General features: G+C 40.1%; 1 protein-coding gene across 1 annotated transcript in view; it reads right to left on the reverse strand.

The window, feature by feature from the left end:
• Positions 1 to 26,766, reverse strand: part of CPQ (carboxypeptidase Q) — a gene marked incomplete at its 5' end in the record, with an annotated part of 363,554 nt that overhangs the window by 294,646 nt on the left and 42,142 nt on the right. The window contains 1 exon segment of the mRNA NM_001243691.1: positions 21,865 to 22,072. Within this exon segment, the coding sequence (NP_001230620.1) occupies positions 21,865 to 22,072 (208 nt within the window).

Below are 26,766 nucleotides of genomic sequence, written 5' to 3' on the forward strand. Positions count from 1 at the left end.
TTGTAATTTGTTATCATTTATTTGCTACTCTAAGTAAATGTTGATTTTATTTCCAAATTTGTATTTGCAACTTTGTATTCTTTTTCTTAAAGAGGCCCCCAAATCATATATGTGCCTAATCCTATAAAACTTGGATCCTCCCTGGCCTGGAATATAAAAGACAGTTGATCAATGTTTATTGAATGAATAAAGTTGGGAATGAATAAAGTTGGGAAAAATTAAGTTCTTCTCCTAGACGTCAAATATTTAATTTATAAAGCAGCAACCAGTGCAGAAACAGATATTCATTGAGCTATTAAACTATTACTGTTGACTCACTAGCCCAGGCTGGTTACCCCTTCACAACCACTGATGACGTGGGCAAGTTGGAGTGGGTGGATAATTTACAGTTTTCTGTACTACACCACAGACACTAGGTAAATTCCTTCCAAATAAACATCCTTGTAGGCCTCTGCAAACCCACACTGAAATACTTATTTCTCCTGGAAAGGGCTCTTTGAGAACACACTCCTCAACATGAGCAAAAAAGAAAAATGAAAAAAAAAAAATCTGGAGAAACTCAGAAGCAATTGCTGGAATTGAGGTTTTTTGCTTGTTTATTGTAACAATTAACAGCAATTATGCAGGGGGTAAAGGATCTTCATTCACATGTGCTACACATTGGTAGGGTAAAGTCTAAGAATAACTTCCACAGTTATTACTCTAGAGCTCATGATGTTAATGAGAAAGTTCAGAGGAAATGGTATTGATTACTCCCTGCTAATTAGTTGACTTACCTGGGATTGTCTGGGTTCCTTTGGATTGAAAAAACAAAAAAGTGAATTCCTTTCAGTACTTCAAACATTCAGACTTATCATAAAATGCTAGCTTTATCATTTATTAAGTGCTTTGAAATTTTTAGTGCTTTATCAGAAATAATAATGACAGTAATAAATTTTAACATGTAGACTTTTTTTCCCACCCTGCCCCTAATATATGGAAGTTTTAATGGAAGTTCCTGTCATGGCTCAGCAGTAATGAACCTGACTAGCAGCCATGAGGATGCAGGTTTGATCACTGGCCTCGCTCAGTGGCTTAAAAATCCAGCATTGTTGTGAGCTGTAGTATAGGTGGCAGATGCGGCTCAAATGCTGCATTGCTGTGGAATAGGCTGGCAGCTGCAGCTCGGATTCAACCCTTAGTCTGGGAACTTCCATATGCCGTGGGTGTGGCTCTAAAAAGAAAAAAAAAAAAAAGCCTGCAACTTTGCCAAATTCATTGATGAGTTCTAACAGTTTTTAGGTGCTGTTTTTAGGGTTTTTTAAGTATAGCATCATATCATCTGCAAACAGTGATAGTTTTACTTCCTTTCCAATTTGGATTCCTTTTATTTCTTTTTCTTCTCTAATTGCTATGGCTAGAACTTCCAAAACTATGTTGAACAATAGTGGTGAAAGTGAACATCCTTATCTTGCTCCTGATCTTAGTGGGAATGTTTTCAATTTTTAACCATTGAGAATGGTGTCAGCTGTGTGTTTTTTATATATCTTTTTTATTATTTAGAGGTAGGTTCCCTCTATCCCCACTCTCTGGAGAGTTTTTATCAGAAACAGCTGTTGAATTTTGTCAAAAGCCTTTTCTGCATCTATTGAAATGATCATATGGTTTTTACTCTTCAGTTTGTTGATGTGGTATATCACATTGATAGATCCACAGATACTGAAGAAAGCTTGCATCCCTAGGTTAAATCCTTGATCATGGTGTATGATCCTTTCAGTATATACTTGGATTCAGTTTGCTAGTATTTTGTTGTGGATTTTTGCATATATGTTCATCAGTGATATTGGTCTGTAATTTTCTTTTTTTGTGGTATCTTTGATTTTGGTATCAGGGTGATGATGGCTTCATAGAATGAGCTTGGGAGTGTTCCTTCCTCTGCTATTTTTTGAAAGAGTTTCAGAATAGTTTGATAGAATGTTTGATAAAATTCACCTGTGTAGCCATACACAGAAATCAATTGTATTTCTATAGAATAATAACAAAAGATCAGAAAGAGAAATCACAGAAACCATCCCATTTACAACTGCATCAAAACAAATAAAATATCTAGGAATAAACCTACCTACAGAGACAAAAGACCTATACTCTGAAAACTATGAAATATTGATGAAAGAAATCAAAGATACACAAACAGATGGAAGGATATACCATGCTCTTGGATTGGAAGAATAAATATTGTCAAAATGATTATACTACCCAAGGCAATTTACAGATTCACTGCAATTCCTATCGGTTTCCAAAGACAATCTTCACAGGACTAGAACAGAATATTTTAAAATTTGTATGGAAACCCAAGAGACCCTGAATAGCCAAAGGAATACTGAAAAAGAAAAAAAAAATGGAGGAATCAAGCTTCCTAACTCTAGACAATATTTCAAAGCTACAGTCATCAAAATAATACGCTATTGGCACAAAAACAGAAATATTGATCAATGGAACAGGATAGAAAGCCCAGATGTAAACCCAAGTACCTATGGACAACTAATCTATGACAAAGGAAGAAAGAACATACAGTGGAAGAAAGCTTCTTCAATAAATGGTGCTGGGAAAACTGGAACGCTACATGTAAAAGAATGAAAATAGAGCACTATCTAATACCATATACAAAAATAAACTCAAAATGGATTGAAGACCTAAATGTAAGGCCAGACACTATAAAACTCCTCGAGGAAAACATAGGCAGAAATGCTCTTTGACATAAACCACAGCAACATATTGTTTCATCTACTTCCAGGAATAATGACAATAAAGACACAAATAAACCAGTGGGATCTAATCAAACTCAAAAGCTTTTGCACAGCAAAAGAAACCATTAAAAAAAAAAAAAAAAGATGACCCATAGAATGGGAGAAAATCTTTGCAAACAATGCAACAGACAGGGCCTAATCTCCAAAACAGACAAACAACTCATGCCAACTCAACAACAAAAAAACAACCCAATTGAAAAATGGGCAGAAGAACTAAATAGACATTTCTCCAAAGAAGACATACAGACGGCCAACAGGAAGATGAAAAAATCCTCAATATCACTAATTATTAGAGAAATGCAAATCAAAACTACAATAAGGTGCAAATTCTCACACCTGTTGGAATGGTCACCATTTACAAGACAACATATAATAAATGCTGGAGAGTGTGTGGAGAAAAAGGTACCCTCCTCCACTGTTGGTGAGGATATAAATTGGTACAACCACTATGGAGAACAGAATGGAGGTACCTCAGGAAACTAAATATAGAGCTACCATATGATCTAGCAATTCCACTGCTGGGCATATATCCAGACAAAACTTTCCTTGAAAAAGATGCATGCACCCCGATGTACACAGCAGCACTATTCACAATAGCCAAGACATGAAAACAACCTAAATGTCCATCGACAGATGAATGGAGAAGATGTGGTACATATATACAATGGAATATTACTCAGCCATAAAAAAGACAAACTAATTCCATTTGCAGCAACATGGATGGAGCTAGAGACTCATATTAATTGAAGTAAGTCAGAAAAAGACAAATCCCATATGATATCACTTATTTGTGGAATCTAAAACATGGAACAGATGATCCTATCTAAAAATAACAAACAAACAAACAAAACAGAAACAGAGCATGGCCAAGAAGAGCAGACTTGGCATTTGCAGGGGAGGGGAGGGAGCTGGATGGATGGGCATTTTGGGGGTTTTGGGGCATGCAAATTATTACATCTGGAACGGATGGGCAGTGGGATCCTACTGTATGGCACAGGGAAATGTGTGTGACTGGGTCATTTTGTTGTACAACAGAACTTGATGAAACATTGTTAAGTCAACTATACTTTAATAATAATAATAATAAAATTTTAAATAGGCTTTTAGAATTGATGAATTGGTACTCAGAACCATGAAGGGAATAAAGGTGAAAGCTCTTCTTTATAAAAACATGCCAGTTAATACATGTATTATGAATGAATATCCAAATGAATAATTCAATTAGAAAAACATTTGTAGCCAGCAACTTACTGATTGATTCAGACAAGTATCCTCAACACATGCTATATTTTCATTGGATGAAATTCTATTGGGAGATATAAGATTCACAAGTGTCAAAGCATCTCACAATAATCACAATGTATTTCCCTTACAAATTTCTCCTTTCTAATGAAGAGAACCAGAGATACTGCCTTAGACAAATGATCGAACTTAGCCTCACTAATAAGGAGAGCTGATATTGCTCCTTTCTTTATGTACTGCAACAGGAGGGATGCAACATCATCCATGTAGAATTCTTGCCAAAAATATTTAATCTGTATCCAATAATGAGGAAATAACTCCAAATGGAAGGACACTGTGCAAAACAACTGCCCTATACTCTTCAATAATATTAATACATGAGTTCCTGCTATGGTACAGTGCCTTATCAATCCAACTTCAGTGGCTCGGGTTGCTGCAGAGGTGCGGGTTTGATCCCCCAAGCCTGGGGCAGTGAGTTAAGGATCTGGCATTGCCGCAGCTGTGGTACAGATCTCAGACTCAGATTCGAACCCTGGCCCAGGAACTTCCATGTGCCATGGGTGTGATCAAAAAATATATATCAATGCAATAAAATATTAAAAAGACTAGGAAACCATTCCAGAATAAAGGAGCCTAAAGATACATGAAACCAAATGTAATGTTATGTCTTTGTGGAACTGCTAAAAAAGCAGAGACATTATTGAGAGTGGGGGACAACTGGGGATCTGAATATGGATGAACTTTACATTATATAACATTTATATAACAAGGCTACACTTCACAAGTATGACAGTGACTTTGCATTAAGCTAGTAAAGGTCCTTGTTCTTATTAAATACATGCTAATACAGGGAAGATTTAAATGTTTCATGGCTGTACCGACCTTACTTTAAACTGATAGAGAAAGTCCAAGAGAGCAAATGGGGCAAAATGTTAAATAATGAATGTAGATAAAGGGTATATGAGTGGAGACAGAAAGCAAACTAAAAAAAATAATGAATCAAAACTCACTGATGTTTAAAACTTCTCATCAGAAGTTCCTGTCGTGGCACAGTGGAAACGAATCCAACTAGGAACCATGAGGTTGCGGGTTCAATCCCTGGCCTCCCTCAGTGGGTTAAGGATCCAGTATTGCCGTGAGCTGTGGTGTAGGTCACAGATGTGGCTCGGATCTCACGTTGCTGTGGCTGTGGTGTAGGCCAGCAGCAAGAGCTCGGATTCGATCCCTAGCCTAGGAACCTCTATATGCCACCAGTGTGGGCCTAAAAGGACAAAAAGACAAAAAGAAAAAGAAAGAAAGAAAACATCTCATCTAAAGAGCCTGTTAAGTGAAAAACAAAAAACAAAAGCAAAAGAACAGGTTAGGACACCAATTGAGAGAAAATATTCACAAAACATATCTGACAACAGACTTGCATCCAGAATAGATTGAGAACTTGAGAACTCCCACTACTGAATAATTTTAAAACAACCCAATTATAAAATGGGGAAAAGACTTGGGCAGACTATTCACAAAGGAAGAGTCTCTTCAGAAATGCCCAATCAGCATGTGAAAGAGTGCTCACTATTCATGAGGGAAATGAAAATTGACATTTCAATGAGATGGCAATACATGCCCCCACCCCAGGATGGCTAATATTAAACACACTGACAACACTAAATTTTAGAGAGAATGTGGAGCAGCCTGAACTCTTACACATGGCAGGTGGCCATGTAAATGGTACCACCTCCCTGGAAAAAGTTAGGCAGTTTCTTATAAAGAGTATATGAGTCATGTAATATTCTTTCAGCGTTACCGCAGATTGGTATTTTACCCCCCAAAAAAGTTGGGAAAAAAACCTGTGATACTTTAGAATATGGCTTCAGAAAATAGACATGAGTCAGTATATATCCATTTATAGTTGGTTCTCTATTCTTTTGATCTTAGATGATCTTTTAACAGTTACTCATTCAACAAATATCTCTGGAGTACCTGCTATGTGCCAACAATCCCCCGTGTACTGAAAGTATAATGGTGTATAAGAAAGACACAGTCCAGTCCCCCTGGAATTTATAGTCTCTTGGAGAGATACACACTTTACTAGACAGAGAGAGTGATGGAGAGAAGTTACCAAATGTTACTAGGACTCTGAGCATAGAGAGGAGGTGCAAGATAAGAGAATTTGAGGGAGAGTCAGAAAAAGCCTTGCAAGGACAAACTGTCACTTGAGATCTGAAGACTGAAAGGGAGTCAGCCAAACAAAAGCTGGAGAATAGCATTCCAGACAGAGGGCTTAGCGAGTGCAAAGGCCCTGCACTGGAAAACAGCTTGCATGGTGCTTACAGTCGAACACTTGCTGCATATTGGTCAGCTGGCCACTGACCACTGGTCTGCGTGACTGTATCTTTGGCACTACATGCAAAAACAGTATCAAGCGTTCAAAGTGAGGTCAAAGAGGGTAAAAAGAGCAGAGTTTTAAGCCAAAGACTGAAGGAGACTACAAGAGTGAGTTTCTGAAATCAGGAGATAAATGGAGCCACGGTCCCCTGAACAGATAGAAGCCCACAGAGTTCTGGAACTGCTGCTTTTTAAGATAACTGAGTTCATATCAATCTACCTGCCTAGTCCAGTCACTATCTAATGATGATAATAACAATAACGACCACAATCAGGCTAAGCTGTCAGTTATATAATTCACTGATTGCTTCCCATGTGTCAGGTTCTACATCAAAAGCTTGATCTCATATGATCCTCTTGACAACTCCATGAGGTAAACAGTATTCTCCCCATGTCACAGATGAGCAACCAGATCTGGACGTTAAACAACGTGTGTCAAATCATACAACCTCTAAGTGGCTAAGCCTGCATTTGAATCTAGGTCTGTCTGATTTCAAATCCCACTCTCTATGTTATTACCTTTGTTAATCTCCAGTCTTCCTGGTAATACCTTCTGGTTGGTACTTTCTCCAGGGGTCTAAAGAAGCCAATGGGTCATTTGGATGCAAGAGGACTTCTGGAATGATCTTCAGCTTTGATGAGCGAGAGAAAGAACAAAAGCTCATGCAACAGCAGAAGGCTGACTTGAGGCTACTCAGGGATATTTTGGTTCATATGCTACACTAGACATTTTTCAAAGGGCACTGCACAACAAACAATATTGTCATAATCCTGAAACCTGAATTCAAACTGCAGTAATTTTACCACCAGTGATTCAGAAAAACATGCCATGTTGATGTGGTTCTTAAGCTTGTGCTTTCAATAATCAGAAAGCTGGAAAATAGAAGGTGAACATTTATAAATATTTTTAAATTATGAATGCAAAATAGCAGGTAAGAGTAAATTTTTATATCAAGGTTATAAGCAGATGACAAATGACAGTCCATACGAGGAATGCAAACAGACCATTAATTACAGCAGCCTCACAAAGCACCATAGTAATAGCAGCTTGCAATTCTTTACCAAAATTTACATAACTATATACTCTCAGATTCCAGAGATCCTATTTTTGATAAGTAGCAATTCAAAAGGTGAGTCACCCCATCCATATTTTTATTCAACTTCTATGAATGTGAAATGGTGACACCTTGCATTTACATGTTAGCAAACCTGAGAGGCAGGCTTTCTTTTTCTGAGTTCCTTCCAGCAAAACTGGGTGCCAGGCAATGTGCAGTCCTGGAGACACTGAGATAAGACACACACAGTATGGCCCCAGGAGAACTTCCAATCCAGAAAGAGAAACAGACTAGTTAAACTCACAACCCCAACAGAGTTGGGACAAACTAAATAGATGGAGATCAAAATGGGCATATGATGCTAGGGGTTGTCTGTCAACCAGAGAGCAGCAATTACAAGAGTGATGTTGAATTAAGATCCTTTCTCTTCCCTTCCTTCCTTCTTTCTTTTCTTCCTTCTCTTCCTCTCTTCCTCCTTCCCTCCCGCCCCCGCTCCATGTTTCTCTCCCATTTCCTCTTTTATTTAATAATCATATCCAGCAAGATTATATAAGAATAGTACTTTACCTGTGTGCCAAACTCACTGTCAGGTACTAATAACATCTCACTTAATCCTCACAAAACACCAGGAGGAAGGCACAATTATTTCTCATTTTACAGATGAAACTGAGGCCCAGAGAGTTTACGCAACAGGTCAAGGTCACAGATCTGTCAGGTGGTGGAACAAAGACCCAGGCACTGTGATTCCAGAATTGGGGCTCTGGAGTCCATTGCCTGAGTCTATCCATTATGAGGTAGCATGCCTGCCACACTTCCTGAAGCAGTCCTAAGGATTCCGTGATTAAAGGACATTTTGGGAATTTTTAACAAAGGCCTTCTCAACAAAGAATCTGCCTTTCAAAAATCAGAGAGAGATGAAAAAAAAGGATGATGAGAAGAAAAAATGCAGCTTTCAATATGGGTCTTCTCTGGTTTCCCCTCTTGGGAGCACAGTGGCCTTCACCTGCATAAATGATGAGAACTGGCATTCTGCTTGATTACTGTGCATCTGTTATGAGCCTCAGAGTGAATTAAGCAAAAACAAAATAAAGAAGGAAAAGAGCCTACTAATCGAGGCTGTCCCAGTTGTACCATTTTCAGTCACGGTGATATTTTCCTTATTTTGTAATCACCAGCAGGCACATATGCCCCCCAAACTGCAAAAATATTTCAAAACAACTTAAATCAAGCTTGATAGCTAATTATGCTAAGGTCACGCCAAAGAACCAAACCACCAGGGACATCAAAAATCCAAGACAGTCTAAGTGTTAAAGCAGCAGCATTAATTTTTCTCCTATTAAAAAACAAAGGAGGGGGGGGACAAGCTTTTTCACTCTCTGAGAATAAACCGGCTTTTAAGAATCACCCAAAATAGACCTCTTAAGACCTTTCGCCTCCGTTTTGAATGTTTTAAACTGGTCCTCTGATTACAAAAATGTTCCTGTTGAATCTCATCAAGATGCCTTCTTAAGATGAAGAATGTTTTTGTAAATCGTAATGGTTTTAATCAGCGTCCTCTTTAAAGCTATTTAACTCTACGATGTGGCTCGACCATTGCTTCAATTATGCCATTTATCGACTCTGTATTAATTAAGTATCATTATAGGGACTGATTTATATACCTTCTCACGGCTCTCTCACCAGATGGTCTAACATTCTCCCTCTCTGACACGCCATAAACATCACCTGGAGTCACTCATCTCTCTCCAGCTGAATGTTTAATCAGATCTCAGTCATCTTCAAACTGGATTGCTTCTCTTCCTCCTCCTCTTCACTATATTCTGTCAATACAATACACAAAGCCCCATGATGTCAAACAGAAACCAGTAGTATTTACAAAGCCAAGTCCTATCAACAGCTCATTCCCACCTCAATGAATTCTTACCCAGGGCGGTGATGCAACTTTCACAGGAAAGTGAAAGGAGAGCCCTTTGCTTCCTTAGCTGATTAAAACTTACAGTCTGCTACAATTATCTGGGGCAATGGAGAAGATAACTAGGGAAAAAAAAATGTATATTTGGCAGTGGGAGTACAACAGACAATTTGGCTTCAGTAGAGTTACTTTCTGAATTACATTTTGCTTGGGATAATATAAAAATTACTTTGCATTCTTGAGCTCACATGTTGAGAAACAGGAGGCAGAAGTCCCAAGGTACACTGCACTGCAAGGAAGCCAGCCTAGAATTTTAAATTGCCTTGGGTGATCCAAAAAGGAGATAATAGAGGAATGGAAGTGCTTAACTGTTCTTCCAACAAAGTACAAAAGCCAGATTAATGGGACTATCTCACAGCCTCCTCAAACTCAAATGTCCAAAAACCCAAACTGGTCATGTTGCCTCCACATGGGCTCCCTCTCCTGACCCCTGCATTTCTCCTCATTCTCCAGTCCCCAAGCTGGGAGGAGGGAAACTGGGAAACCAGGAACCCTGGAGAGGGCACATCCTATCAACACAAAGGACTCGGGGGCTAATCCATCAGGCTGAAGTTTGCCTTACAGAAAATACAAGGAGTTGCTGACATATATAGTTTTCTTTTTCCTCTGAAAAACACAAACCCCTGTTTTCATGTAAAACTCATGATTTTGAAATATTGGGCTGGATAAATACAGATTCATCCCTTGGTTTTCAATCCTTTACTTACGGAAAACTTTGAGTCCTCCTCCTTCCTCCCTTCAAATGCAGCCAGTGCCCAAGTTTTGATAATTTCATACTCTCCCTCTGTAGGGTCAGGTCACCCAAGATGGCTATTCTCTTGCTCTCTGTACATCCCCTGCTCAACCAGTCACTGCTTCACCTACACCTACTCACATGATTAACCAATCCTATTAATCACAGGCCTTAATCAGTAACTGCCTACATGCTTGCCTCTTGCCCCAGCTGCTAGTTTCCTTGGTAACTGATGAGCCATCCTGACATCAATTCTCCCTATAATTGGTACATCCTTTTCCCCCAAGCAGGGAAGACGGCTGCCTGCCATACACAGGGTGGTATTGCTCCAGGACTTTGCTTCAGACCTGTAAGATTTCTACCCCATAAACTGTTGTCTGTATTGCTGTCTTTGGGCTCTTTCTTCAGTCTCAAAGCTGGGAAATTACAAGATTTTCAAGTCTATGCCATGCAGTCAAAAAATTAGTGAGCCAGCCAGGAGGCTGAGGAAACTTCCACAAGTACCAAGATGTGGGGAAATAAGGACAGGGAACAGAAAGTTGCAGGGAGAATCCCAGGATGGCTGTCCACTAGCAAGCATGGCCCTGTGGCACCTGTTCTTGATGAATGGTGGCACCAAGAGAGTATGGAGAACTTACAGACACCCCTAAGAGTGTTGCAGAGCTCTTGACTGCCATTACAGTAGGAAAAAGTAAGCTAGACAATAAGGTGATAGCTGCGGATATAGGCTGGCCATTGCTTTTTATGTTAACTGGCATAGTGATTATGCATACTGAAAAAGGCATCATTTAAAAGATTGTCTCCAATCTAGATAAAAGGATCCTCATTGGGTACTTTTATCCAATTATCTAGCTTACGTGCAACAAAACTGAAGAATCAACATTGTCAAAATGACTATACTACCCAAGGAAATATACAGATTCAATGCAATCCCTATTAAACTATCAATGCCATTTTTCACAGAACTAGAACAGAAGAATTTCCAAAAGACCCAGAATAGCCACAGCAATCTTGCGAAAGAAAAACACAGCTGGAGGAATCAGTCTCCCCAACTTCAGGCTATTCTACAAGCTATAGTCATCAAAACAGTATGGTAGTGGCACAAAAACAGAAATATCAATCAGTGAAACAGGATAGAAAGCCCAGAAATAAAGGCACTTACCCATCATCAATTAATCTACGACAAAGGAGGCAAGAATATACAATGGAGAAAAGACAGCCTCTTTAACAAGTGCTGCTGGGAAAACGCAACAGCTACAAGTAAAAAAAAAAAAAAATGAAAATGGGACATTCTCTTACTATTCATTTTTTTTTTTTTTTACTTGTAGCTGTTGCACAAAAATAAACTAAAAATGGATTAAAGACCTAAATGTAAGGCTGGATACTCTAAAACTCTTAGAGGAAAATATAGGCAGAACACTCTCTGATGGCATTAATTTTTTGGATCCACCTCCTGAAGTAACGAAAATAAAAACAAAAATGAACAAATGGTTATCTTTTTGTTGTTTTTATGGATTCCTTTGCTGTGAAAAAGCTTGTCAGTTTGATTAGGTCCCATTGGTTTATTTTTACTTTTATTTCTGTTGCCTTGGGCGATTGACTTAAGAAAATATTTGTAAGGCTGATGTCAGAGAACATTTTGCCTATGCTCTCTTTTAGGAGTTTGATGGTGTCTTGTCTTATGTTTAAGTCTTTAAACCATTACAACTTATACAACTCAACAGCAAAAAAACAACAACCCAATTGAAATATGGGCAAAAGACCTAAATAGACATTTCTCCAAAGATATACAGATGGCCAATAAGCACATGAAAAAATGCTCAACAGCACTGATTATTGGAGAAATGCAAATCAAAACTACCATGAAGTACCAACTCATACCAGTCAGAATAGCAATCATTAATAATAAGCTCACAAATAACAAATGCTGGAGAGGGTGTAGAGAAAAGGGAACCTTCCTACACTGTTGGTGGAAATGTAAATTTGTCCAACCACTATGGAAAACAGTATGGAGGTACCTCAGAAAACTAAATATAGAACTTTACATGACCCAACAATCCCACTCTTGGGCATACACCTGGAGAAAACTTTCCTTGCAAAAGACACATGCACCTGTATGTTCATTGCAGCACTATTTACATTAGCCAAGACATGGAAACAACCTAAATGTCCATTGACAGATGAATGAATTAAGGAGATGTGGAATGCATACACAATGGAATACTACTCAGCTATAAAAAAGACAATGCCATTTGCAGTAGCAAGGATGGAACTAGAGACTCTCATACTAAGTGAAGTAAGTCAGAAAGAGAAAGACAAATATCACATGATATCACCTAAATCTTAAATCTAATATATGGCACAAATGAACCTTTTCACAGAAAAGAAATTCATAGACTTGGAGAACAGGCTTGTGGTTGCCAAGGGGGAGAGGGGGGGAGTGTAGTGGACTAGGAATCTGGGGTTAATAGATGCAAACTATTGCATTTGGAATGGTTAAACAATGAGATCCTGCTGTATAGCACTGGGAACTACATCTTGTGTTGGAGCATGATGGAGGATAATGTGAGAAAAAGAATGTATATATGTGTGTGTTTGTGTGTGTGTGTAACTGGGTCACTTTGCTATACAGTAGAAAATTGACAGAACACTGTAAACCAACTATAACAGAAAAAATAAAAATCATTTAAAAAAAACAACGAAAGAAAAAGACAAGCCAGAGAATAGGGGGGAATCTTTGCAAAGCAACTGACAAGGGATTAATCTCTAAAATATACAAACATCTTATACTGCTTTATATATATATATATATAAACAACCACCAGAGTTCCTGTTGTGGCTCAGCAGGTTAAGAATCCAACTAGTATCCATGAGGATGTGGGTTCAATCCCTGGCCTTGCTCAGTGGGTTAAAGGATCTGGCATTGCCACAAGCTGTGGTGTAGGTCACAGATGCGGCTCAGATCTTGCATTGCTATGGCTGTGGTATAGGCTGGCAGCTGCAGCTCCAATTGGACGCTAGCCTAGGAACTTCCATATGCCTCAGATGTGGCCACAAAAAAAAAAAAAAAAGCAAAAACAAAAACCACCCAATCAAAAAAATGGTCAGAAGGTCTAAACAGACATTTCTCCAAAGAAGACGTACAGATGGTCAGCAGGCACATGAAAAGATGCTTGACATCACTAAATATTAGAGAAATGCAAATCAAAACTACCATAAGGTACCACCTCACACTGGGTCCGAATGGACATCATTAATGAATCCATAAATAACAAATGCTGGAGAAGGTGTGGACAAAAGGGAACCCTCCCACACAACTGGTGGGAATGGGTACAACCACTATGGAGAACAGAATGAAGCTTCCTTAAAAACTAAAAATAGAACTACCATATGATCTAGCAATCCCACTCCTGGGCATCTATCTGGAAAAAACTATAATTCAAAAAGATACATGCACCCCAGTGTTCATTGCAGCACTATTTACAATAGCCAAGACTTGGGAGCAAACTAAATGTCCATCAGAGGAGGACTGGATAAAGAAGATGTGGTACATATATATTCAATGGAATATTACTTGGTCATTAAAAAGAAATTAATGCCATTTGCAGCAACATGGATGGACCTAGAGATTATCGTACTAAGTGAAGTAAGTCAAAGAAAGAAAGACAAATTCCATATGTGATCACAAATATTTGGAATCTAATAAAAATGACACAAAAGACCTTATTCACAAAAGAGAAACAGACTCAAAGCCCTCCAGACCAAACTTATGGTTACCAAAGGGGAATTGTTGAGGGGAGAGACAAATTGGGAGGTTAGGACTGTTACATACACACTACTATATACAAAATAGGTAAGTAACAACAACCTACTGTATAGCACAGGGAAATCAACAATATTCTATGATAGCCTATATGGGAAAAGATTCTGGAAAAGAATATGTATAACCAATTCACTTTCCTGTACACCTGAAATTAACACAACATCGTAAGTGAACTACATTCCAGTGAAATTTATTTTAAAAAAATGTTTTTAAAAAAGAAGGGCCTCTGCATTGGACTGGTCTATAGGAAGGACTGCTAACCCCAAAGGACGTCTACACTGTTATGAAAAGAAGATGAGAGCAATAGTAGACAACTGACCAAAAGTCTAGACCAGGTCTGAAAGACCCATCTTGCTAATTTAATTGAACTGTTTACCAAATATTTGTTTCGATATCAACAATGAAAGTTATTGTTTTACTTCTTTTTTTTGTCTTTTTGCCTTTTCTAGGGCCGCTCCTGTGGCATATGGAGATTCCCAGGCTAGGGGTCCAATCAGAGCTATGGCTGCCGGCCCACACCAGAGCCACAGCAACATGGAATCCGAGCCGCATCTGCAACCTACACCACGGCTCGTGGCAACTCGGGATCCTTAACCCACTGAGCAAGGCCAGGGATTCAAACCCACAACCTCATGGTTCCTAGTTGGATTCATTAACCACTGTGCCACAATGGGAACTCCGAAAGTTATTGTTTTACTTCTAACCATACGGTTGCCCCCCAATTTTCAGGATAGAAAGAGAATTCTCTAGTAAAGTTGTCACAGAGCATAGTACTTAAAAGTGTAACACTGCTTGCTTTAGGTGTACTGCTAAAAACATATGTACAATGTTCACATAACAATTTAGTATAACTGATAAAATGTATAGCCTCTAAAACGTTTCTCCATTGACATACCTCTAATCAGAGCTTGTCTGATCAGTTTTCCCCAAGATGGATAACTAGGCAAATATATACATATAAACAAAAAGTAGGTCAAGCACAGTGGGATATGTTGGAACCAGGACAGGCACGTGGACTGAGTTACAATGGTGGCCACACTGTGAAATAAGTCTGACTGCTGGGTCTGCAGTGAGATGCCATTGTCATCCTCCTCTGGACTTCCATGGAAAATCCACCCCAGCTAATGGGACCATGAGGGAACAACTGACAACATGGGGGAAAGATTTTCATCTTCTTCCTATCCTGATGCCAAGAGCCTGGCTCCAAAATTTGCTCACCTCTTGGTAAATCACTTCTTGGCAAATCGCTATTTTTAGCACACTCCATATCCTATTCTTGAGATTCTTTAGCCACTGTTGTCCATGTTTCATCTGTGGTACTCGGTTGCAGTGTACCTCTACATACCTAACCCTAGGGATATCACGAAAGAGAGGCAAAACAAAATTTTAAGGGTCATCTAGGTTATGTATGGATGGAGGGTATGATCAGGCCATCCAAGATGGTTGTTCTCTTGCTCTCTGTATATCCCCTGCTCAACCAGTCACTGCTTCACCGTCACCTACATCTCACATGACTATCCAATCCTCCTAATCATGGGGCTTAATCAGTTAATGCCTGCATGCTTGCCTCTTGCCCCAGTTGCTGGTTTCCCTGGTAACTGCTGAGCCACTCTGACATCTGGTCCCCCTATAAAGGGTACCTCTTTCTCCCCCAGGTAGTGAAGACCGCTGCCATGGCCTGCCTGCCATATACAGAGGGGTGTTGCTCCAGGACTTTGCTTCAGACTTGTGACATTGCCTATCCAATAAATCACTGATGGCTCTATTACTATCTCCAGGCTTTTTCTTCAGTCCCATGATTGGGCAATTACAAGGCTTGCAGGCTTGCAGGGTGCAGCCCAAAACCCTCCTGCTGTTTCTTGCTTTCTATTCTCTCCGCCATCAGGTATGTCCTCATCATTTCTTATCTGCATTGCTAAAGCAGCGCCCAGTCTTATCGTCTCAAAGCTGCATCATCTTTGATCTTTCCAAAACTTAACAACACCGGAATCACTGGAGGGCTGCTAAAACCTCAAACCCCACCCCTAAGCTTGTCTTAATTTAATTGGTCTCAGGTGGGGCCTGATTATTTTGCATATCAAAAAGCTCCCACGTGAAGTTGGTGATATCCCAGGGATATTTAGAGGAAAAAAGCTCTAAAGCATAACTTCTCAACTCTAACATAATCAACGATTTCGCATTTCCTCCACACTAAACTTGAATCTGGTACTTTGGATTCTTCATATAGCGGGTTTCTTCCTCTCACCTCGAAATTGCATTTCTCTGATCTCCAATGAAACCTGGCTCCAGCCTTGCACATAACCCAATGCATCATGCACTCCCACTTTCTTGCCTTGATCATGTATAGAATATCTTTCCACCTTCCTTTTCTTGGTCGAGTTCAACCTTTTCATGGAGTACACCCAAAAGCCACATTCTCACTGACTTCTGCTGTCTCTTCTAGACTCCCACAGCATATTAGCTCTCCAGGTGGCTTAGGGAATCTAAAGTGCATGGAATTTGGAGCCAGAGATTCTCTAAGTGTGAATGAAGCCTAGTTCTTTCATTAGCTGTGTACCTTGATTAGCCTGTTAACCATTCTGAACCTGTTTCTCCCTCAGTAAAAGAGACATAAACAATATCTGTGTCTACTGAATTGCATAAAGAATTAATTGAAACAGGGAGTTCCCGTCATGGTGCAGTGGTTAACAAATCCGACTAGGAACCATGAGGTTGCGGGTTCGGTCCCTGCCCTTGCTCAGTGGGTTAACGACTGGAGTTGCCGTGAGCTGTGGTGTAGGTTGCAGACGCGGCTCAGATCCCTCGTTGCTGTGGCTCTGGTGTAGGCCAGTGGCTATAGCTCCGATTAGACCCCCTAGCCTGGGAACCTCCATAGGCCACAGGAGCGGCCCAAAGAAATTTAGAGGAAAAAAGCTCTAAAAGCAAAAAAGGACAAAAAAAAAAAAAAAAAAAGAAAGAATTAATTGAAACAAACTATTTAAGCCTTCAGAGAAGCACAGTGCAAAGCAAAGCAGGTAGTTAATAAATGTCAATTTCCTTTCTTTGTCCCTTCCCCCATCACATGTTTAGCTTAAATATAAAATATATCATCATAATCATGTATATTTTAAGCTTGCCTTCCTCTCTTTTAGCCAGATAGAATATTTCTGAGGAAACAAAAACATATCTAATTCATCTAGCAACCCTAGTACCTGGCAACTTCTGAGCAACAGGTAAGCTCTCAATAAATATTTCCTGAAAAAAATATGATTAAGAAATAACACAGGGCATTTGGTTCCATAGAGCAGCTTTCCTCTGAACTTAAATTTCTTATTATGTTATCCTTCAATTTTCTACAACAAAGGCAAAATGTATTTTACACATAGAAAAGCTAAAAAAGTTCTAATGTGAGTCCCCATTTGATAGATCCCACTTGATACTTAATATTAAACAAGAGAAGTCATTATAAAAGCACCAATGAAGGAAAAATCTCCTTGAAGTAAATTTCAGCACAAAAACACTAATAATGCAAATACAGAGAACTAACAACAAAGAACCCAGATAGTGGGTATTACGGCACGTAATGAACTGCCTTTTGAGGACATCTGTCATGCGACCACGTGACTGCTGTACTTCCAAAACGGCTGGCAAATATTGGTAACTGACCTGAGAGGTGACAAGTCACATGATACAACACATTTCCTATCCGTTAGGAGACCCTCGAATTTTGAAGTCAAGCAGCAACACAGTTTCTGTTTTTCAGTGTTGCTGAGTCCCATGTGCTTCTTAAACAGAATTCAGTATTGCCCATTGCCATACAGCTAAGTATGACTCAAAACATCACTGTTCACAAATATTGTGGAAGAAAAAAGATACAAGCTGGCACAATGGCATCTGGATATTTTCCTCCAGATACAGAGAAAAGTGTCATAAAAGTTGAAGTTATGGAGTTTCCCTCAAGGTACAGTGGAAACGAATCTGACTAGGAACCATGAGGCTGCAGGTTCAATCCCTGGCCTTGAGCAGGGAATTAAGGATCCAGCGCTGCCGTGAGCTGCGGTATAGGTCACAGACGTGGCTCAGTGGCTGTGGCTGTGGCTGTGGCTGGCAGCTGTAGCTTCGATTGGACCCCTAGCCTGGGAACCTCCATTTGCCGTGAGTGCGGCCCTAAAAAGCAAAAAGAAAAAAAGTTGTTGTGTTGAATGTACTACATAAAGGCTCTCTTGGTCAGAGGGCACAAGGCATCAGGTCACCTGATTAGGGAAAGAGCCCTACCTTAAGTGATCCCATAACCTCAGACAAGTTGATTCTTTCAATAGTCATTTCCTGAGTGACCACTATGTGTCAAACATTATACTAGATTATGGAGATAGAGAGTTAATCCATGTTTTCCTGGAACTTATAATCCAGTGCAGAGTCAGGCCGTTGGAGTGCATTGCCCAGTTGTTCACTAAACTAACTTTCCTCTCACCATGAGCACAAAGATAGACCAAACTGCATTCTGGCTAGTGGAATGTAAGCGGAAGCAAGGTATGCCATGGCCAGGCCTGGCACGGAAAACCTTTCCCTTGATTATCGACTTTCTCTCCCCAGCTCCTGATTAGCCAAATGGATGCAGAGGACCCCGCAGAAGACTCTGATTTCTTAGAGGTGATGGAGCCACAGGATGGAAAGGAGCAGACGGCTACCTGCGGAGCACCCTCCTAGAATCATTATGTGAGTAAGAAAGAGATTCCTGTTGTGTTAAGTGGCTAAGTTGTTTGTTACAACAGTTAGTCTACCCCCACCAAAGCAGGCACCCAAACTACCTCCAAGACTTTGATGCAGAATATACACCAGCTGACATGAGCTACCCAAAAGAGATAGCTCACCTGGGCTAGAGTTGGATATCAGGGAAGGCTCCCCAGAAGAAGAAACACTTCAGATAAACTGAAGGATAGTGTGAAATAGTGAAGAAGGGGATCGAAAAGTTGCGGAGGAAGAAGCATTTGCAAAGTCATGGAACTTTGAGGAAATGGGGTGCACTAGGAAAGTCTTAGTGACCCCTGACTAGAAGAACGTGGAGTGATGTTGGGAAATGGAGTTGCTCAATGTGTATTTGCTGAAATGACTTATACAGAGCAGAAGCTGGGAGATGTAATAACCATTAAAAATGATGGATAAGGGGCAAGAAAAAAGTAATCAAGGATCATCTAACTCAGAGTGCAGAACAGATGGCATTCTCTTCACTGAGAAAATGCAGGGGAGAGGTGAAAGAATGAGCTCAATTAGGAAGGAAGGAAGGAAGGAAGGAAGGAAGGAAGAAAGAAAGAAAGAAAGAAAGAGAAAGAAAGAAAGAAAGAAAGAAAGAAAGAAAGAGAAAGAAAGAAAGAAAGAAAGAAAGAAGAAAGTAGTCAATAGTAAGAAATGCTTCAGAGAGTTAAAGATGATGGCCTGAAAAATGTCCATTATATTTGACAGCTAGGCAGCTATTTGTGACCTTAACAATTTCCATTTAGTACTGGGAAGAGCCAGGTTAAAATGGTCTGCAGAGGAGTTCCTGCCATGGCGCAGCGGAAATGAATCCGACTAGGAACCATGTGGTTGTGGGTTCGATCCCTGGCCTCGCTCAGTGGGTTAAGGATCTGGCATTGCCATGAGCTGTGGTGTAGGTTGAAGATGCAGCTCAGATTCAGCATTGCTGTGGCTCTGGAGTAGCCCGGCGGCTACAGCTCTGATTGAACCCCTATCCTGGGAACCTCCATATGCCTCCAGTTTGGCCCGAAAAAGACAAAAAGAAAAAAGAACACAATGAACTTCTTTGCAGAACAGATACTGACTCACAGACTTTGTTTCCAAAGGAGACAGGTTGGGGGGTGGGGGGATGTGCTGGGGGTTAGGGATAGATATGCTATAAAATTGGGTTATGATGATCATTGTACAACTATAAATGTAATAAATTCAGGGAGTAATATATAAACAAAAAAAAAGAGTCCACTGAAACATGTCTGGCTATAAAATCAATGAAAAAATTAGAACCAGTCCGGATCTAGAAATATTAAGAAAAACGGCGTTTGAATACACATTATATGTTGCCAACCCCAAATCTTAGAGGCTGGATAAAATTCTTCTGGTGCTCCTAGGTTACAGCCTAGGTTTCCAGATGTCCTCATTACACCAGGAAAAAAAAAAAAAATGCCAATGAACCCTGGCAGATTGCTGTGCATTAAGTCATCTGGGAATTTATTAGTCTTATGAGTAGTAGTTCTTAAATAAATGTTTCTGGCAATCACCTAGTTTCACAAAGCAACAGACTGGCTCCATAATTTAGGCCTCATGACCAGTGAAATCATGGTGAATGACCACAAGTTGCTGAGTATGTTATTCTAAGGGGTAACTGAGGGATTCTGGGAAGTAAGCTAGCTATTTCAGGACTTCCCTCCTGGGATGATTAACCATCCAAAAGAATATGGTCAAATTGCTATTTTACTAGTCACCAAACCTTAAGACTCTACAAAGAGCATTATTTTTAGCCCTATGACATCACTGTAACTAGGTTTTCTCTCACAGAACTTTTTAACAAGTGGCTTTAACAAGCCCCATCTTCCTCCCCAGGAAGATAACTTATCCCCGTGAAAGAAAAACTTCCTTTCCTTTTCTCTGCCCTTTTGGAAAGCTTTCTACCTGGGTTTCCTAGTCGCTGATGTCTCCTCAGTTATTTTCTTTTCAAAGGTGTAGGGTGATAATTAATTAAGGTCAGGCAACTGTGTCTCCAGCTCCGAAGAGCACATGTGCAAAATAACAAGACATTCCTTTACACAAAAATCTAAAGATCTAGGTTTGAGATCCAAATAAATGCTATTTGCAGTTATTTATGCATGTTTTTCTAATCTTACAGAGACCAGGCTATAACACTAAAATGGCACTTCTTTCATCGATGTTTATCCTTGATAGGTGATGTAGCTACTAAACTCGGCCCAATGTCTTCAGGTCAATTTTTAGACTGTTTACCCACTGCAATGCCAAATTTCCTCTTAAGACTGAAAGTCGATAAAGTGCTTTGCAATGACCCCAATCAGAACTACAAAGAAAAAGACAAAACTTACGACGTGACCCTCAGAAAATACCACCAAACGTTTACATAGACCTTTATAGATAAAATCATTTGGTAAATGAGTGTTCATCATCACTGATTAATAGAGGAGAAGAGTGAGGCCCAAAGAGTTTTAAGAACATTCCTAAGGGGGTAAGGGATTAACAGGTACAAACTACTATGTATAAACTAAATAAGGAACAATAATACATTGTTCAGCAGAGGGAATTATCGCCATTATCTCATAATAACTTGGGGAGTATAATCTGCAAAAATACTGAATCATCACGCTGTACACCTGAAACTACACTTCAATTAAAAAAATAAGAACACTCTCAAGGCCTAATAGTTCTTCAGAAGCAGAACCAGGTCTATATCCAAGGTGCTCTGCTTTCCCAACTCTTTCCACTACACGATAGATGGCCCCCATCAGGTTACCCACTTTATTTTTATTTCACTTCTCTAGTGAAAATGGAAAAAAAAAAAAGCCTGGCTTCCTCTGAGGTCATTCGGAATCTTTGATGAAATGCAGACATGAATTCAGTTCTCCCTCCAGTGCAAATACATAAAATATATTGGTTATAGAAGGAATGTTATGGCATCATCGTGGATGTGGAAAACTTTTTAAAGGAATGCGCAAGTGATGCTTGGAATCCTGAAAGGGGCAATGAAGACATGACAAACAAATGACCAAATATGGGATAGGGGAAAATTCCATGAACCGTCAGTATTTTCATTTGACTGGTTTGTTTTCATTTCCTAGGAGCTTCTCTTTCATAGAAAACCTGGGGTTTTGAAAGCATTTCAAAGAAACATAACGACCAACCTGTAGATGGAGAAGGAAGCCACTGATCGAATGAGGGATGCCAAAGCCCCCACCTTGGCAGCCTCCACAGCCCCCTGGACGCGGTACTGCACTGTTCTCGAGTAGTTGCTGTAAGGTTGATTATAAACGACAATCTTCCCTCTTGCTTCTGGGGCCCTTCTCTGCAGTTCATCGAAAGAGGTCACCACCAGAACTTCTGCTGTAATCCCTGGAAATAAAAATCATTCAAGATGAACGTATGGTTTCCGATCAGCCAGGCTGCACTGACCCACAAAAAGGTCACACATGTTCTGTCCACTACATCTGGCAAACTGGCTTGCAAAGATCAAAGTTTCAGAGCCATCTGCCCCATGGACAAAAGACTGTGGGGGTTGGCCAGTTTCTCAAGAACGAGAAAAAGCGTGCAAATTAATATAACATATAATTCACAAGGTTTTTCAGCCCACTTGTCCAGCTGGTATTAAATCACAAATGGCTTGAAAAGATGTCCTTTTTTCCTTCTTTTCCACCCTAAGAAGCCATGAGTCTCACAGAATGACACTAATTATTTACTTTTTAAAAAATGTGTTTTAGAAAGCTCCCCTTGGGATTAATGAAACACATATTTATCTTTTCACAGAACTATTTTGCTGTGTTGCTAAACAACCTTCATTGACATCATACAAAGGAGGGCAGTTGATGAAGAAGGTTCTTAGGAGCCAATGACCTTCATAAATCCAACTTTGAGCAAATGGTTAATGTAACCTCTCTCAAGAGCCATGAAAATCAGCTTGTTTTTTTCCTCCTTGGTATCAAACATGTTTAAAAACTGTGGAAATTTCCCATGCTTCTCAATTGCCAGTACTTGTGCATCACCAAGCATACCATTTATTCTTCAGATAAAAATTTTGAAGATGCTGTATAAACTGTCCCATAATTTCTAGAAAGATGGTCATCTTTCCTCATACCATAAGCCTTGTCCAAATCCTCCTGATTAGGGAACACGGTTTTACAGCTTCTAAGAAGTCATTCAAAAATTGCCAGACGACCGAAGATTCAATTTGATGGTGCAGTTAGAGTGACAAGAAAACAAAATATTTAGCAACAAAGGCCAGATGCAGTAGCTAAATATAACTGTTTAAAAGAACGTGGCAGGCGCCTACTGTTTTGTGGCTTCAGCCACGCAGGCATGAAATATGTCAGTGAGGACCCAAGTATCAACATGGATTTTGGCATACCTCCTTAATCTTACAAACTAGAGAACTGGGTTCTTCTGGAAGCTTAACAGACATCATTAAAATATCACTGGGGCTTGGAAAATCCTCTTAAAATGTACTGCAGGTATGAAAGAATTCTTGCTTTCAATATGGTCTCCATCATAATGGACCCTTTGGGCTGGCTCCTCTCTGACTTCTGGTTCCACCACCATCGGACTGAATTTGTACTTTTACTTTCAAGTGATTGACTACAGATCTATAAGCATGTCTCCACCAACGTTCAGAACTCAGGATTTCATTTATAATCTAAGAAGAGCCATGTACAATTATGTGAAGTAAGGAAGCCACTAGTTTTTCACATGATGAATATGTGTAAAAATACAAATAAGGGTTCAGCTGGGCAGATTTTGAGATTCATAACTTTCTGAAACCTGGAGTTACCTTGAAATTTGACTGGCGTTATTGTTGGCACAGCACAGGAATTTTGTTGATGGTTTTCAGCTGTTCCTAATGAGTAACAGATTCAATAGTCCACCCAAGGGATGTCCCAGCAAATGGGGTAATTTTGGCATCTGGATTGCAGCCACTAGAAATGAAGCCAAATTTCTATAAATTTTCATGGGCCACTGCAAAATTAAAGTCGTACAAGGGTAGTGTTTCACGATGGTCTAGGGTTCAAGTTCTTTTCACAAATGTGAGTGATGGAGTCCTATAGAGCCACAGCTTTAACCTGGACACCAGAGCTGCTGATGCAAAACACTAGTAGCAGCACCAGGTCAAAACCTATCACCAGGAACTTGGAAGAAGAGTTCAAATTAATCTGCTCTCCTAAAAGCTTAGCGTTATCGATGATTCCTCTCTCTCACATCCTCCATGTCTCATCAGTCCTCAAACACCGCTAATCTTACCCCCTTAAATACTGATTGACAGCAGGTCCCCTGATCTACCACATTCCACTCTCTCACATCAGGCCCTCGTTATCTCTCTGTTGGGCTCCAATGACTCCCTCCTCCTCCACCCACCTCCACTAGTGTCCAGCCTCCAGCCCAACTCCCTCAAACTTAACTTCCAGAGTGTATGACTTGAACTGCTAAAAAGTCGGGTCAGCCTCTGTCGCCATCCCACTGCCCCTCTGCCAATTACCCATCACTTCAACATACCTTTCAAAGCCTGTCTATCTCAGTACACACAGGCTTTCTCTCATTTTAAATTCTTTCAATATTAAACTTAAACTTTGGCACATCATGTCTTGTTGACCCCATTCTCCCAACATCACCATGTGACTAACACCCATGTGTCCCTTAGGATGTCATTTAAGAATCCGTCCCCGGCCTCTGGTCTCTTTATCTCTCTCACCCCCTTCCACCACCTTCAGGAAGGCTGGCTCATGCACCCCTCTCCTCTGGACCTTCAGTGTCCTGGCCATACCTGGGCACTAGACAATGAAACTCTGCCTATTTCTGATGTTCTCTGCCACCAAAACGGTGACCTCCTCAGGGTTTAGGGCCGTGTTCACTTTTGATTGTATCTCCTGGCCTAACAGACTGCTTGGTGTGTATAGGCAGCCAGTCAATAAACTCTCCTTTAGTGGCACTGCTCCAAATAAGGGGCTGGTGACTGGGTCTAAAGCGTTTCCATAAAAGTGCAATGTTACCTTTAAAGTTTGATAGCACTTCTCCCACAATGACTCAGCAGTCTGACTCTCTGACCACCCAGAGCACAGCTACACAACAAAACCAAGCAAAAAAGGCCTCGGGGCAGTCAGAATAGAAATATAAATTCCAAGTATGAAAACTCAGGTACCTGAACATAAGACAGCTCTTCTGCTCTTAGAGCCGGCTTACCGTTAACTTTATACACAATTCTAAATCTAGTACTTAAACCTATAAAAACAACAAATCGAAAGGAAGAGATAGGTTTGGAAGCGGGTGGCAGTACCATAACAAACGTCAGAGGCAGGATCATGAAACATGACAAGCACATACTTAGACGTTTCTTTGCAATGTCAGGAATGTTCTGGATCTGGGCTAACAGAGTAGCCATTAGACACATGTGGCTATTGAACACTTGAAATGTGACCCATGTGACTCAGAAACTGACATTTTAGTGTCCTTTACTCCAATTAATTTAAATTTAAATAGCCCTTTGTATGTGGAACTGGCGATCATTGCCATGACGTAGGTAAAACTCAAAAGCATCTCTGCTGGCCCTAAGGGGCTGGCTTCATGACAGATCAGGAGCAGACGTGACACAGTCACAGCGAGGACCTCCTGGAGCCGTCACAGAACAGGTGGACTATATTCAGTTCCAACTGTTTGGGAAGGCAGGGCAGGGTGTGTACAAAATATTGAAGGAAGATTTTTGCTCAAATAAAATAAAACCAGCCATCTGGAAAACTTCACTCTTCCATATTAGTTTCTGTTTTGACACATGTTACACAAAGGAAATGCTTCTGCTCTCCTGCAAGTCTCCTATTCTGCCCCCTCACCTCCCTTCCTCCCATGCCCCCATTCTGAAAGCTATACATGAAAACCTCAGAGAGCACAAAACTAGCATCATAGGCCCTGACCTCCCTGTTTATAATTGTAACCCACTCCCTACCTCCATCTCTCTTTTCTTGCTAAATTTTTTTTTTTTTTTTTTCCTTTTCAGGGCCACACTCACAGAACGTGGAGATTCCCAGGCTAAGGGTCGAATCAGAGATACAGCTGCCAGCCTACACCACAGCCACAGCAACACGGGATCCAAGCCACGTCTGTGACCTACACCACAGCTCAAGGCAATGCCAGATCCTTAACCCACTGAGCGAGACCAGGGATCAAACCTTTAACCTCATGGTTCCTAGTTCCCCTGCGTCACAATAGGAACTCCTTTTCCCGCTTAATTTTTTCATAACAGTTATCAGCTTCCAGCTGCATCCACTGTAGTAATGTAAGCTCTGTGGGAGGTAGAAATTCTTGTCTATTTTATTCATTAATGTTATCACAGTATCTGAAATAGTACCTGATATGTAATATGTGAAATTCACTCACATACACTCATAGGCACAAATACACACATGAGAAAACTGTGCATATACTGAGTAAAAAGAAACCAAAAAAGAATAATAATATGTTATCCCTGATCACCCCCAAAAAATACATACTCCAGGAACTTGTGTTTTCTGTAGGTAAGCAACATTGATATTAATAAAAATAATAGCTATATTTGAGATTGTTTATATGAATGTTCACAGCAACTCTGCAAAGTAGTTATTAGGAGGACACTGAAGTGCATAGAAATAGTTCATGCAACCATTAGGTTGAAACCGAGAGTCGAATTATCAGTTGTCTGAATCCAAGGGTCACGCTCCTCCTAGTAACTGCACTGCTATCTTCTTTCACACATATAAAATATATCAGAAGAAAAGCTCAGGATTTTCATTTTCAAAGGAACAAGAAGAAAAGTAAATAACTACATAACAGCCTGCCTAAGTTCTCCGTTATTTTTTCTTAGTCGACCCAGGATCTCTCTCGTTAATCAGAACGCATTATCACACCAGGTCCCAATCTATTCATTCACAGGGAAGCTGGGAGGGGTGCTTTCCTCCAGGACAAGAGCCACCAGCCTGTCAAGAGTAATGAAAAGGATTATGGGAGTGAGTTCGGAAGAAAATGTTAAGAACGAACCTAAAAATATTCCTATTACAAAGTGACTCTCCTGGCGA

The sequence above is a fragment of the Sus scrofa genome, chromosome 4 (assembly GCF_054392235.1).
Source record: "Sus scrofa isolate SSC_HxYL_T2T_F1_AM1 chromosome 4, Sscrofa_HxYL_maternal_Yorkshire_Landrace_v2.0, whole genome shotgun sequence".
NCBI lineage: Eukaryota > Metazoa > Chordata > Mammalia > Artiodactyla > Suidae > Sus > Sus scrofa.